This window comes from Centruroides vittatus, unplaced genomic scaffold, assembly GCF_030686945.1.
Source record: "Centruroides vittatus isolate TY-2023 unplaced genomic scaffold, ASM3068694v2 contig_920, whole genome shotgun sequence".
NCBI lineage: Eukaryota > Metazoa > Arthropoda > Arachnida > Scorpiones > Buthidae > Centruroides > Centruroides vittatus.
The window spans coordinates 665,857-682,078 of NW_027122607.1; the positions used below are offsets into that span (position 1 = coordinate 665,857).

The 16,222-nt window shown below is 27.7% G+C and overlaps 1 protein-coding gene and 1 long non-coding RNA gene across 2 annotated transcripts in view; one reads left to right on the top strand and one right to left on the bottom strand.

The window, feature by feature from the left end:
- Window positions 1–16,222, top strand: part of LOC136984485 (uncharacterized) — a 235,093-nt gene that overhangs the window by 163,739 nt on the left and 55,132 nt on the right. The window lies entirely within an intron of this gene.
- The window catches only part of SMC2 (structural maintenance of chromosomes 2), a 43,931-nt gene that overhangs the window by 15,961 nt on the left and 11,748 nt on the right, over window positions 1–16,222 (bottom strand). The window contains exons 8-11 of the mRNA XM_067281476.1: window positions 15,958–16,147; window positions 6,328–6,503; window positions 6,126–6,244; window positions 2,859–2,997 (exon numbers count right to left, since the gene is read on the bottom strand). Coding sequence (XP_067137577.1) covers window positions 2,859–2,997; window positions 6,126–6,244; window positions 6,328–6,503; window positions 15,958–16,147 — 624 coding nt within the window. The remainder of the gene's footprint in view (window positions 1–2,858; window positions 2,998–6,125; window positions 6,245–6,327; window positions 6,504–15,957; window positions 16,148–16,222) is intronic.

A 16,222-nucleotide genomic window follows, 5' to 3' on the forward strand; every position in this document is an offset into this window, starting at 1 on the left:
AAAAAAACTAAAAATTTTAAACAGCAAAATAGAACCCTACTACAATAACCAAATTTGTCACCATTATTATCATCCAAAATAGAAGTCATTTTGTTCTCAAATAACTATAAACATGAAAGTAATTAGGAAAATATTTAATCAGTTCTATAACTCTCAAAATATATGCAGACTATGACAAACTTTTAACTTAAAATGTACTATATTTCAAATCTTTGATTAATCTTAGAAGTGAGAGAGAAATAATATGGTAGCACTTCTGGTTTGCTGGAGTGCAATGTTTAGCTCATATGAATGACAGACTGTAGATTGTGTTATTGATGAAACACCGGTCATTATGAATACTGCTACCACCTAGTCGGGCAAAGTGATGATAATACGTTGAGGAGTGATCATCCAGCATACGCTAGCCAATCAGAACTTACATCTTAGTTGCGCATGCGTATTGCATTTAGTACCGAATTTTAAATTTATGTGACCAGTAGTTAATCTTTTTCCTTTGACAAAAGTAACAATCATCGAGGAATCATTAAGTGACATGAACAACCGATTAAACAAGTTAATAGTAGAAAAAGGTAAAAACAATTAAATTTTTACAAAATCAGCATATTTGTTAATGATAGAAAAAGTGAGAGTCAAAAATGGAAGTTACTTCTCACTTACCGGAAGAATATCAGTTAATAGTACTTTGAAATAATTCACAAAAAATAAATATTTCTAAATGAAATAAGTGGTTTTTTTTAAATCAAATTTAAAATTCGGTACTAAACACAATACGCACACGCAACTGAGTGCCGATTGGCTAGCGTATGTCGGATGATCACTCCTCAACGTATTATCATCACTTTGCCCGACTAGGTGGTAGCAATATTCATAATGACCGGTCAATTTGATAAATGAATCAATATTTATCACACTGCGTGCCCTTTTTGGTCATTATTCATAATGCCCGATTAATCACTTTGTCCATAACATATACACAAACACAGTCAAACCCCTCGTTTACACATTTTTCAAGGAAAATGAGAAAAACATACAAGTGAAACTATTTTTGAATTACTTTCACAGTGAATATAGTAACCACAAAAGTATGGTGCAGTGCAAATTAATACTGTACAACTAAATATGTATGTGTAATTCTTAACAAGAAGTTTTAATGTATTACATATAAAAGACATTTGAACAACATGTAAAAAGAAAAGTAAAACAGTAAAATTAAGTTATATACTTTTAAAAAATTGATCAAGTTTTGTTTGTTTTTGATGGATAACTAATGTCACATACATCAGTTGTCTTTTTCTGTCAAAACTCATCACATGAAAGAATAATGTTGTTCTAAGTTACTTTACACCAACAATTAGGGAAAATGAATGAAACCAGAAATCAATTTTTATTCACTTAGCAAAACTGTTTCACTCTATAAAATATGGAAGGTGAAAATTTTCAATGCATAGGACTAGTGGATTTGCTAAAAACAGGAAAATTTATTGGAAACAGCATCATGTTACTTATTATTTGCTCCGCATTTTGCATTTCTTGGCGATTCACTGTCAATATGAATTAACCTGAAGTGACTATATAATTTGCTTTTTCACTTTTTTAATAATTGTCCTGAATTTTTCTATTTCAAAGTGAATAAGACTTAAGTGAGAAAAAGTAGAGTATAAAAAATATGACATAAAAGTGCAAAATTATATAAATGGAGAATGCATAACTAGAGTGTTTTATATTCATGAAAGTACTATGCAGAAAATGATTAATATATTGTGAAAAACAATCAACTGAGAAAGACATAAATAGGGTTCAACTGTGTATATATATATATATTATATTATCTACAATCTTATCTAATATACAGATTATGATGATGGTGAAGATGATGATAATAAATCCATTACCTTAATATACTATTATATAACATATAATTAAATGTATAATCTATTTTTTTTATCATGTTACAAAATCACATTCAATTATTATTTTTATTCAATCGAAAGAAATGCTATGATTACTTTTGTAATGCATCTGAACTTGTCAGAAAATTTGCATACATAAACTACATACGAAAATATCGATAAGTAAAAAAATTCTAGTTAACATTGGTCCTAAATGCAACCAAGTCTGCAGGCTTGGTTAGTAGGTCAGCTTGTGTCCATTGATGCAATGCTTCCCTCACAATGTGTGCTCAAAATGATGTCTCTAAAGCTCCAAACAGTTATTGATATACTGCATCATAGGCTATCATACTTGTTCAAAGATGCAAAGTTGTTGCTGACATTTGTCAAATGCCTGGACAATCCATTCCCACAGTTGCCATTTAGCTACTAAATCTATTTTAAAGAGTAGAGAACATGAGAATTTAAAACTGATATTGCTACATAGTGTAGCCAGTAGTCTACATACTACAATACAGTATTATTGTATGTTTGTCTGCATCTCACATATGATGTTTAGCATATTGATTATTTTTAAAATGGTTGCTTTTATAATCCACGTTCATATTTTATAATATGTTATGTATTATATTAATATTGGATTTAATTTTATAATTCTTAGAAATACCATCAATTTTGTATATGTTTAATTTTACATTGTTATATTTTACATTCTAATTATTTAAAAACATGTTTAAAAAATTTTTGAAAACTTGTGTTCTAAGCATTCCAATTTGGAATAGAATGTTGACTCGATGCAGATCTTGTTTGAGATTGAAAATCTTTGTCAAGTTTTACATTAAATTTTGTTACTGGATGTTAAAAATTTTATTGATTGTGCTATGTAATTCGCTCCAGTTATTGAGAAGGTAATTTGTCTTAAATTATTTTAAATATTTAAAAATTAATAAAATAAAATATGCTAACTCGACTACTAGCAGTGACCTCCAAAGCTGTTGCTGTTTTAGGATCTTTTACTTGAAATAGCTGACACACCAATCCAAGTACTTTTCTTCTATCAAAATTTTTTTCAGGATCTTGATATTCAAAAGTCAAATTTGGAAATCTAATAAAAATATTATAAGTAAAATTTATATATATTGATTTAAATAGTTAAATTAATATTTAAATCACAATTTATTAAAATTTAATATTAGAAATTCTTGAGTGTTGAACACAAGATTGTGTTATTAATTAAACACTTGACTTTTTTCCCATCTTTATTCAGTTGATACGGGTACTTCTACACATTTTGGGCAGTTTGAAATTGATGGAAACAATTATACTCAAAACGAAGGTATCAGTATGGGATCAGTTATAGGACCTAAACTTGCTGAAATAGTAATGATAGATATAGACAAAAAGATGAACAAAATACAAGGAGTAAAATTTTATAAACGATATGTTGATGATATTCTAATTATATATGACAATTCAGAAATTACAATTAAACAGATAGAAGTATTCATAAATAATATACATAAAATAATTCAGTTTAAGATAGAAGAGGAAGACAGTGTCAACAATAGTATAAATTATTTAGACATTACAATTAAAAGGAATGTAAATAGTATAGAATTTGAACCTTCTAAAAAGCCTTGTTCTATTAATACGACTATTAAATATGATTCCAATATACCCTTATATATAAAACAAAACATCTTTAATATGGAACATAATAAAATTAAAACTAGAACCAGCAAGGCCACTAATATGTCCAAACATATACATGAATTAAAAAAGAAATTTATTTTGGACGGATACCCCAATCAAATAATTAGTATATGGGAAAAGAAAATAAATGATAAAATAAATGACAAAAAATATGAACAGAAGAAACAAGGCCCAGATATAAGATATATTAGTTTCCTGTATGTAAAAGGTTTATATGAAGAAATTAATAAAGAAATGTGAAAAGTAAACATAAAACTAGCACCTAAATACGAAAAACTGCAATCTACATTAAAAAACAAAAAATGTACAAAACAAAATAAAGAGACGAAAGAAGAAGCAAAGAATGTAGTCTACGAAATTCCACGTACTTGTAATAACACCAGTATTTATATAGGCGAAACAAAAACGTAAGTTAAATATAAGATTAAAAGAACATATTGCGGATTTGAAATATCATCGATTAAATTCTGTCTTTCATGATCATTGCTTACTAAATAATTGTAATATAGATAAAGCTAATGCAAAAATTTTATATAAGGAGAAGAATACATATAATAGAAAATTTAAAGAAAGTGTGGCTATTATAAACTCCAAAAACTGTATAAATAGAAACTTAAGCGTAAAAATAAGTGAAAATTGATTAAAAATACTATATAATCTTTTGTAGAATTTTTGACTTGTTTGGCTATTCGAATAATTATGCAAATTCTGACTGTCGCAAATAGTTGAATATGCAAATTAGTGTTAAACAGTAACCCAGCACAATAATGTGTAATGGACCAACAAGAAATATAATGTAAAAAATATATTACAGTAGATTAAGAGAAGTTTCTCTAACTCTGTGATGTACCAAAGTGAAAATTTGATAGAATTTAGCCAAGTATATTTATCGACTTCAATAAGATGGAAAATATATTGCATTTATTTAAAAGTAAGACCCAATATTGGATCTGTCTTAATACGTCTTTATTTTATACCTGTATAGGCTTGTATATTTATATATTGTTTTATGTTTTAATTAGATGTACTGTACATAGATTTTATAAGGTTGATGCAGTCATTTTATTGTCCTAGTTAGAAGAATTTGAACTTGTGGTGTATACGTGTCCTTGCGTACATAGCGAGTTTAATGGTATGTCTAGAAAAATGTACGTGTGTTTAGATAAATTTCTGTATAATTTACCTTTGTATGATGTGATATTCGGAATACTGTATATACTCTTTCTTGTTTAGTTGACTGATGAGGGGCCAAGTGCCCGAAATGTGTAGAAGTACCCGTATCAACTGAATAAAGATGGGAAAAAAGCCAAGTGTTTAATTAATAACACAATCTTGTGTTCAACACTCAATAAAACAGTAAAACACGGTTTCAAAAAACAAATTAGAAATTCTTATTCAAATAATTTACTATAGTTTCCATAACACAATAATTTTTATATGATGTAATTTGGCATTAAAATACAAAATCTTTTAAATTTATTAATGTAAATTTTGATTGTTGACAATTTTTCAGTAAGTGAAGCAGACATATCAGATTAAAAATACAGTAAAACCTCAATTATCTGAGCCTTGATTAAGTGAGACTACACATAATCAGAGACAAACTTATAATAGATGTATATACCAACAGAGTTGTGATTCAAACCTGAAGTTAACCAAACAGAACTCATATACTTAAAGTAAAATGAATGCTGACTGACTGGTCTACTTTTTTTATACTGTAATTCATAAAAGTTTAAATAGTAACATGTATTACAAAATGAATTGTTTCTGCTTTATCATTTATCCATACAAATCATTCATACTAAAATATAACTCCAATAATAAGCATTTTTGCCTGTGAGACAGTTCCAGTCTTTAATGGATTTTTCCTTCAAGTGACAATTTGAATATTTTGAGCTCCTCCAGTCATTTCAAATTAAAATTATTTAGTGTAGATCTTATAATCTTAGCTTCTTTTGGAACATGGAATCATGTTTAAATAACTGTTTATATATTTTTGTAAATTATGAAATATTGAATATTTAAAATCTACTAAATGGTTTAAATTTATTACCTACTTTATGAGTTTTCTATCTAATATTTCAGGTATTCTTATATTATCAAGATCTAATATTTTTTTATCTGTGTGAGATATATATTCTTTTTTTGTACATTTTATTTAAAATATAAATCAAACAAGTAGAAAAAACTTTCAGAATGTAAAAATTCTCATTTACTTGGGTCTCAGTGGTCAGCGGCAAATAGAGAAATAAAGAGATCATTATTTGTCATCTCAACTGCACTAATTTAGTGATTCAAATAATTTAAGCAAGCCATCCCTCATAATTTTACAATAATAACTGCTATTGTAAATAGCAATTATTATTGTAATAATGTATTATTAATGAATGGAAATGGTTAAATCATAATAAGTTACTTAATCATAAAAATCTTAAATCTTTTCCACAAAGATGCAATACAAGTTTCAAATTCAAAATATCATGTACTATAATACATATATATATATTTTACTCTAACCTTGCTTCTTTTAAATCAATTTTCTGTCTGAGATTATCAATGTCTTTGATAAGTCTTTTTCTTTCAGAGAGTAGCATTTCTTCTTTTCCTTCTTCATAATTTAATTTTTCCATTTCTTTCTAAATTAAATAAAATTTAAAACTTTTAACATCATACTGTTAATTTCAATAACTTAAAATAAAATTTTAAATTATTGATATACTTTAATTTTATCTAATTCTTTTTCTAAAGTATTATAAACTGCCAAATGTTTTTTATAACTTTCTTCTGTTTTCTTGGACTCTGTCTGCTTTTTAGTTATTTCTGTCTCAGCATGTTTGAGTTTCATCTCGGCTTGTTTACTTTCCGTTTCAGCTTTTGCCATATCTTTTTTAGCAGCTAAAAATATTTTTAAAAATTTATAATTAACATAGCAAAATATGAAATCAACTTTATTTAATAAAATTTAATTTATGTTAAAATGTTAAGGCTCTTTGGTTATGCAGACAATTTCCAGCAGATGGTACTAAAAATTTAATGCTTTTTCTATGGGGAAATCCTTTTCCAAAAATTCTCAAAAATGGATAGACCCAAACAATGTTTTGCTGTAGAATCCTATTGAATTCTTCTATTACCATACGGTTCAGAATTCTGAAAATCAAATTCATTGATTTCCTATGAATTTTTAAAATTATAGAAAATTCAAGAATTCAATATTTTAAATTCTGAATCCTACATTAATAGAAGAATTAAATAAAATTCTAACACGAAAACTGTTTGGTTCTCTACTTCTATTTTTGAGAATTTGGAAAACAATTTTCCTATAGAAAAAGCATAAAATTTTAATGACTTCTGCCGGAGATTGCTTACATAACCAAATTACAATTGGCCTTAATATATTGTGGGAATATTTGCTTATTCAAATGTAGAAAAAAATTTGTTTAATCTGAAATAACATTGATAAAAATAATTAGTCTATTCAGTTTAAATATCAAATTATGAAATTAATACAATGGAATTTACTTATTATAATTATTTTGGGATTTATCTATACTTATAATAATAACCAATAGATAACATTAAGCAGGTAGGATAAGTACATAAGAGTACATTTAGTGGAAATTCTTGTTTTTATTGATTCTTACATTAAAAAAACGTTTCAAAACATTTAAAAATATTTTAAATGTCCCAAAGATTTATTAATTATTAATTAATAGTAAGCTATCCAATGTTGTTTGCTAGCTGTTTTTAAAGTTCTACCTTCATCTAACATATAATTAAAGAAATTCTAGCAATTTAAACTACTGTGCTGTGAACAAATAATGATTATAACTAAATTTAATGTTTATAGCAGGGGTGTCCAACCTGCAGCCCACAGGCCACATGCAGCCCAATGCAAGTTTCAATGCGGTCCAATAAATGTGTAAACAAAACTGACAAATTATTTATTTATTTCAACAGCATAAACTCAAAAATGAAGTTTCACAAAGCTGCAAACCTTTATATATATTTTATTTTTGAGTGGAAAGGAAATATTTTCAATACTTGAAAATGTGTGAATGAGAAAGGAATACTAAATAAAGCTGGAGTTGGGACTCAAAGGATTATAGACCCGAATTTGGGGAAAGGAGAGAAAGGCCCAAAAATAAAAAGTAGTGAGAAAGGTTAAATAAACCTTCTGTTATGCAAATATTGACCCTTAATTTTCCCATGTTTAACTTTGGTTATGTTATGTTGTTTAATTATATTTTAAACAAGCGGATGTCATGTTATTGTATGAGTCTTCTTATAGAGCTTTCAAAAACCTTTTAGACCAAAAATATTCTAACTGAAGAGGGCAATAAATTTTAGTAGAAATGCATTTTTAATTTGTCTAAAGGATATATGTACATAACTTTGTAATCATAAGTTAATACAATAAGTGGTAAAATAGCTGTTTGATAAGGTCTTTAAATGTAATAAAATAAAATTTATAAAATTTCATTTAATTATAAGACTATAAAATTTAATTAATAATAAAAGAGCAAGAAGCTAATTGTAATAATATGTTTGAATTTTGGGGGGGCGTGTTTGAACGTCGGCGCTGCGAGTGACTTTTTCTGTGAACCTTTCATTTGTGCAGCGAAGTGGTGAATTACTGTTTATTTGATTAACTTATTATTAAACAAGTTTAAACTAACACTAACTAAGTGAAGGTAAAGGAAAAAGCAATAATACAAAAAATAATAATATGCAAAGATCTCCAGTCAGGCATGGAAGACCTCCACTGACCAGAACGAGGACAGAGAACAAACAAGCTCAACCAAGCACTTCAAGCTCCAAACTCATTACGGATTACGGAACACAACCGAAAAGTGATTCACAAGAAGGAACAAAAGAATTCTCGAATCAAAATATGGAACCTGGTCAGCAGAATTCATTAGGCTCAACAGGTGAGTCACCTAATATTAATTCAAGCCTTCTTACTAATCCGGCAAGTCAACTTGACACCACAACTGCACTTCTATGGACTAAAATATCAGATTTAATAAATGCTTCAAATGATAAACTGTTAGAACAAATGGTCTATATAAAAGAAGACGTAGAACGAATACGTCAAGATATACGTGAGACTAAGGAAAGACAGATATATATGGAGGAAGAAATTAAAAATTTAAAACAACAACTAGAAAATCAAAAAAGTGAAAATGAACTAACGCAATTTAAAATAGACTCTTTAATTAATGATTATAATTATAAAAAAATAATTGTATACAAATATCCAAGCTCGAAATCCATATCTACGTTAGAGGTATATAACTTTATGACTAATGTACTAAACATTCACGATATAGCCCAAACTGAGATAACAGAAACAAACTTAATAACTAAGAAACCTAATACAACAGTAAGAATAACATTCAGCAATAAGCAACTTCGTGATAAATTTTTCTATACCTTTATTCAAAAGAAACAACAAAAAAACGCATTAGAAGAATGGGAAGACATGCAAATATCCCCAGATTTGACTAAAAACTCAAGGATAAGAAAGAAAAATTTACTCCCAATACTTCATGAATTACGAAAACAAAAAGACCAAGTTAAACTCCGTAATGATATATTAACGATAAACCAAGAAAAAATAACATATAGCCTAAAATTGAGCAAATTGGTTTATGTAAATAATTTTCGTCCTTATAGTAATCAAATAAATACAGACAGTTGATATCATGTTAAGCAAAAATATACGCAACATAACAAAGTCATAAAGAATAATCAAATGGTTTCCATTGCTAACTGGAATGGCCAAGGAATAAAAAATAAAACGTCACTAATAAATAAATTTTGTGTTAAATACGATCCGGATATTTTAGCAATTACTGAAACTTGGATTACTTCGAATTTGTATTATAAAACAAAATTTTTTAATAACTTTATAGTGGAATCGATCCAAGCACAAAAACCTACAGGTCCAGGCCGTCCAAGCGGAGGTATATGTATCCTTATAAAAAAGAACCTTGGTAAAATAATTGACATAAAAAAATTCAACAATTATATGCTACTTCTTATCTCATTACAGAAGCCTACTTTGGTAAATAAAACGAATAATTTAATAACATTATTAATTGCTTATATTCCGCCTGATGATCTAAGTACTTTAAAAAATATGTTTAAAACATTAGAAAGTTGGAGTCATATTTCTCCGCTCATTTTGGTAGTGGGAGATTTTAATGCAAGGATTGGTGAGTTAATAGATTCAAAATATAAAGGTGCCAATTTCAATATATCTAATAAACGTCTTTCGAAAGATAAACAAACCAACAGATTGGGTAAAAACTTTATCGAGTTGCTAACAGAACACAGATTGTTTCTTCTTAACGGCAGAATTCAACAGGATATTCCAGCTGAACATACTTGCTTGACTAATACGGGTGCTTCGACCATAGATTTCACAATTTGCTCTGAATTATTCTTAGATTGTTGTGTAGAATTTCAGACTACGAATTTCGATATTTCAGATCATTTTCCTACAATAGCAAAATTCTGTTTATTTCCTTTTGAGAATTTGGATTATATATATAACAACAACTTCAAGATAAAGTACAAATTGGCCAATTATGAGTCCGAAATTGGAAATTGGTTTAAAAATATGCTAGAAGTAACTAACAATAACTGTGAAGAGGTATACAAAATAATGATGAATATCATGAATGATTATATAATATCAAACAAGGATAACAAATACGCGCAAAATAAAAATAAAAAAATCTGGTATGATTCCGATTGTTACAAAGAAAAACGGCGAAAGCAACAAGATTTAAAAATTTATAGGCAAAATCCTAATAAAGAAAATTTGATTAATTACGAAAACTCCAAACGAATCTACAATAACTTAATTAAGACGAAAAAGAAAAACTACTTTTGTAGAATTGAATCAAATTTAATAAATAATAGTAATAATAGCAAAATATTTTGGAATACTATCCGAAAATTTCGACCAAAAGCTAATCTAGGAGATATTAACATTTGTATAAGATTCGAAACTTGGAAGAAATTTTATCAAAGCTTCATTATAAAAAATTTAAAAGTTCCAATGGAAAGAAATATTAATTATTATGATGATTATTTAAACGCTGACTTGACTATGAATGAACTCGACGAAGTAATTCAAAAAACAAAAGACAATACTACCCCAGGGGATGATAACATACCAACCAAATTCTTAAAAATGCTACCAACGGAATCTAAAATAAAATTATTGAAAATATTCAATGCTATGTACAGCACATTGTCCTATCCTGAATCTTGGAATTCCATAATCATGACGATGATCTATAAAAAGGGAGACCAGATGGCTCCAGAAAACTATAGACCTATAGCTTTGTTATCTACACTTAGAAAATGTTTTACCTCGATACTTGCAAAAATATTTCAATATTGGATCAAAATCAACAAGTTAGAAGCAGAATTTCAGTTTGCTTATACAAAAAATAAAGGCACTGAATTTGCGATATTTACTTTGCTAATGATTATTCAAATATATCTCGGAAAAAAACATAGAAAAGTGTATGCTGCTTTTATAGATATTAAAAAGGCATTCGATTCAGTATATGTACCATTATTACAACAAAAACTTAAGGAGATTGGTGCTAGTTCTCAATTTACAGGAACAATATCAATATTATTTCAAAATTATAAAATAAAGATTAAGCACGGTAAAAACATTCTTCCACCATTAACGCATTCACGTGGTATTCTTCAAGGAGATCCATTATCTCCACATTTATTTAACTTTTATTTGAAAGATATAGATCATCTTTTTTCTGAAGTAAACGATGGTATAGTCATAGGCAATAAAGCATTTCATTATATTCTCTTTGCTGATGACTTAGTTGTGGTAGCACCGACAAAAATTTCTCTCCAAAGGAAAATCAATCAATTAAATTCGCATTTTAAGTCTAAATATTTAGCAGTTAATCCAAGTAAAACTAAAATAATTATTTTTCGGAACAACAGTAAAATATCTGTTAACGAAACAAAAATTTATCATGAAAATATCCTGCTACAAACTGTCAATGAGATAAATTACCTAGGAATTAATTTTGACTGGAACTTAACATTTAAATCGCACATTTCTAAACTTAACAATAAAGTCAATCAAGCAATCGATGATCTTTTGTTTTTATGCAGCAGATTGAAAACTTCTGACTTAAGAATACACATGAAACTTTACAATTCGATTATTAATCCAATGATATTTTACGCCAGTCCCATTTGGAGCTTGGATTATCTCTACAAATTAGAACGATTCCATATTTACTATCTACGCAGATTATTTCAGTTAGAACGGACAATACCCGGATATGCACTACGTCATGAAACCAATCGTATATGGTCCTTCCCGTTTATATTAAAACGAATCATTAAATTTTATTACAGACTCAAATTCAATAGTGACAACAATTTGATTGCTCTATATCATGAAAACATCAAGCAAAGTAAACTTCAAAAAAATAAACAGCTATGGCATAACAAATTAAAAACTATCTTCAACTCTTTTGGAGTATCAGAACTACTATTTCAAGATAACATTCAAGATTGGAAAACAGGCTACTCACTACTTTTAAACTCAGCTATGGCACAATCCATAAACAAAGATCAGTTCTCCTTACATAGCAGTAAATATCATCCGTGGTACTTAGATATATTTAAAATACCATCAGTTCAATCATATATGTTGTATTCGGTAAACTTGAATGTAAAACGCTTTATAGCACAACTTCGTTTAAATAAATATTCGCTGTATGTTAACAACACTTACATAAGCTTATCAACAAAATGTTTCTTATGTAACTCCGATGATTTAACACCTTATCATTTAATATTAAAATGTCCAAAATTAAATGATATTCGTGAACACTATGACATAACTCGAACTTATAAATGCAACTCGCTAATAGAATTGTTAAAAAACTTCAACAAAATGGGTAAAAAAGACTTATATAAAATTTATAACTATTTTTGTAAAATAATCGACATTTATAAAAACAAAACAAACTAACACTAATGAAGTATTAAAACATGTTATTATTAATGAAATAGAACAATAAAATTGTAAGATTCAAATTAAAAATGTTTGGAATGTATTCGCGGAAAAATAGGTGTAAATTAAAATCAAAAGTATTGTAAAGTAAAAAACAAGTAAACAATGTAAATGTAACCCCCTTGTAATAGGGAAGAAATTTCCAATAGACAATAAATGATGATGATGATGATAATATGTTTGAATTTTAAGAAAATTGTGTCTTTAAAACAACACTAAAAATTTCTGATGTCCTTTTTTTAATCTCATTAGAAATAATGTTTGAAATAAATTAAAAATTCCAAAAAATATACATTTATTTCTTCTGTAAGTAGTACATAAAGTTAGAAAATTACTGAAACTGCATTTCTTATACTTCTCCAATAACAAAGGTGTAGTGATAAACAAGAATAAATAGTAACTCATGATAAAATATTACCATTAGTGCATAGACACACTACATAAGGCTTTACTGCTCATAATCATATCTCAGGGATATGCCCTGATATATGATTAGATATATATCTGTTGAAGACCCATTCAAGTACTACATCAGCAAAAATCTGCTCTTGTCTGATCTCCTACCAATAATACCTAGTCATCAGAAATCAAGGTACCCCATCCCCTAATTATGTCATTAGATCAGAATGTAAACCATTTGCATATACACAGGAATTATTTTCACACACTTGGGGACTGGAGAGAAAAATGGACAGGCATGGAATGGCTATTGGGGAAACGAATTCAATTCTTGCTCATTATTTTTTTGAATCTTGATTAGAAAAATTGATAATCTAAATAAATTTTTAAGATACATGTCAAGATGCCTTTATCCGAAATTCTGAGTTTTTTGAATATTGACATGACACAGCACAAATGGAAAATTCCACAAAGCACTGAAAATGTCCCAGTGTTCTCCTGGGTGCTTTTTGTTGGGTATCCCATCCAGCTAATAAACCTTATGAAAAATATATATTATGTCTTTTTTTTATATTCCTGGAGTGTAGTTTAATCCTAACTTTTAATGTGTATTTAACAGACACATTTAAAATTAAATAAACAGTGTTTTTTCTAACAGATCAATTAATATCTCTATGTGAATATTTTCAAATATTTTCATATCTCTACTGTAGATACCTTTAAAAAAATGTATTTATGCAGACATGTGAAAACATTTGGTTTATAGAGAATTAATAAAATTCCCTACATAAGAGACATTAAAAAAAAATTTCAAATCAGACTAATATTGATCAATTAAATCATATCCAAATAAACGAATATTCCAAAATCCAAAAAAACTTCCAATCTCAAACATTTCTGGTAAAGGATTCTGTGTTATACACATTACGGTGAAGATAAAATATTTTAATAATTTCAACAATGACCATCTTGTATCATCATCTCATTCTTATTCTAACATATTAATTTAATTAAGTTTAGCATAAATTACAGAGTTTGTTCATAGAAACAAATTGTATAAGCAGTGATTCCTCTGAAAATTTTAAAAATTTTACCATTTGTTTTGTTACTTAAAACATTTTTTTCACTTTTAGTTTTCTATTACCTTATTGCTTTTCAGTTCATGTAAGTTAGAAAAGTGTTACTGTGATGTTATAGAAAATGTTATTGTGATGCGATAGATCAGGGATGGGCAACCCTTTTCTATGTAAGGGCCGCATTTTAAAACATTTGAACTGATGCGGACCGCATACAAGAGAAAAGAGAAAAAAGATGTTGGTAAATTACAATTATTTATTCATATATAATTATAAATTAGCATAGGTATACTTAATTTAGCTTCTGGAACTGATATAAATGTAATATATCGGAAATATTTGGTTAAATATTCATCACTAGTTCTAAATTAGTTTTGATGTGTCTGTTAGCCAGTTTCTTGTTTTAATTTTTACTAAATTCATTGCAGGAAAAACTATTCACATACATAAGTTGTAGAAAATAACATTTGAATTTTTGCTGCATACTTCCTTAAGCTGAAAAATGGATATATTTATTCATATTTTATGCAACACAGGCCGCAAAATATATGAATGCGGGCCGCAGGTTGCCCATCCCTGCTATAGATAATCTACTACTGGTACAGCAAATGAAAATTATATATAATTTATTCTGTACAAAAAATTACAAATGATACAAATGGAGTTATTCAATAAATAAATACAGGTATCCCTTGATTAACACAGCTAATTAAACCCTAGATGCTACCATGTATATAAAAATCATATTAATCAAATACAGTGGTACCTTGGTCCTCAACCAAACAATCACCACCTACTAGAACAAATAACAGATATTTTTATTTTAATAAATGAAAATAGCAAATTCACTAACACCTTATGTGCCAAGAAAAACATATTTATGTTAAATAAAGACACCCATTAAAGCTTCATAAATTAAAACTTTTGCTGCATATAAAAAGGATTGCATCAATTAATTTCACATGTTAATCAAATCCTGCATTAAGCAAGGGATACCTGTATATTACTTATCAGAATTCTAATATAGTATTATTTTAAATTATAAAATAATAAATTAATGAAAATTTCTTAAATTTGAATACAATGGTCTCCTTATTTGCATAGGATATTCCTAGATGGAATGTGGATGCCTGAAATCACAGATAGTGCCAAACACATATACTATGTTTTTTTCTATACATACCTGTTATAAAGTTTAATTTATAAACTAGATACAGTAAGAGATTAAAAGAATAACTAATAATAAAATAGAACAATTATAACAATATATTATAATAAAATATCTGTAAATACATATCACGTAACTTTTATTATAGTATATAGTATATTGCAATCTTAGCATATGAGTTTTTCCCTTGTTTACTGAATCAAAAACCTTTTATCTTAAAGGAAGACTCTACAGCATCTCTTTGACATATCTGAATTCTTAGCATCACTACTTTTGTACTTCAGGATCATTAAGTAAAATAAGGATTACTCAAACATAAGCACTGTGATACTGCAATAGTCAATCTGATAACCAAGCAAGCTACTAAGTGACTAATGGGAACGGTAGCATATACAGTGTGGATAAACTGATCAAAAATGTGATCCACATTCCAGGTGGAATGGTGCAAGGTTTCATCATGCTATTCAGAATGGTCTGCAATTTAAAATATATGAATCTTGTATTTTTGTAATTTTCTTTGCAATATTTTCAGATTATAGTTTATTGTGGATAACTAAAACTATGGAAAGTGAAACTGCAAATACAGGGGACTACTGTATTAAAAACAGTTTTTTGCATTTTACATACTCATTAACTGATCTGCCAAAGTTGCTTCTTCTCCTTCTGCATTACTAGATAATCCTGCACTTACTGCTTGAAAATGTTTTTGAGCAGCTTGTACTGCTTCAGCATCTTTCTTACTAGTTTCTTGTAATTGCAGAAATTTAGTAAGTAATTTCTCCATTTCCTTTTCTTTATTTTTTAAAGTACTGGTATCCTGTAATAGATGAATAATAATAAAGACATTTAATGCATTGTTACCATATAAATATAAAATTCAATAACTACTTAT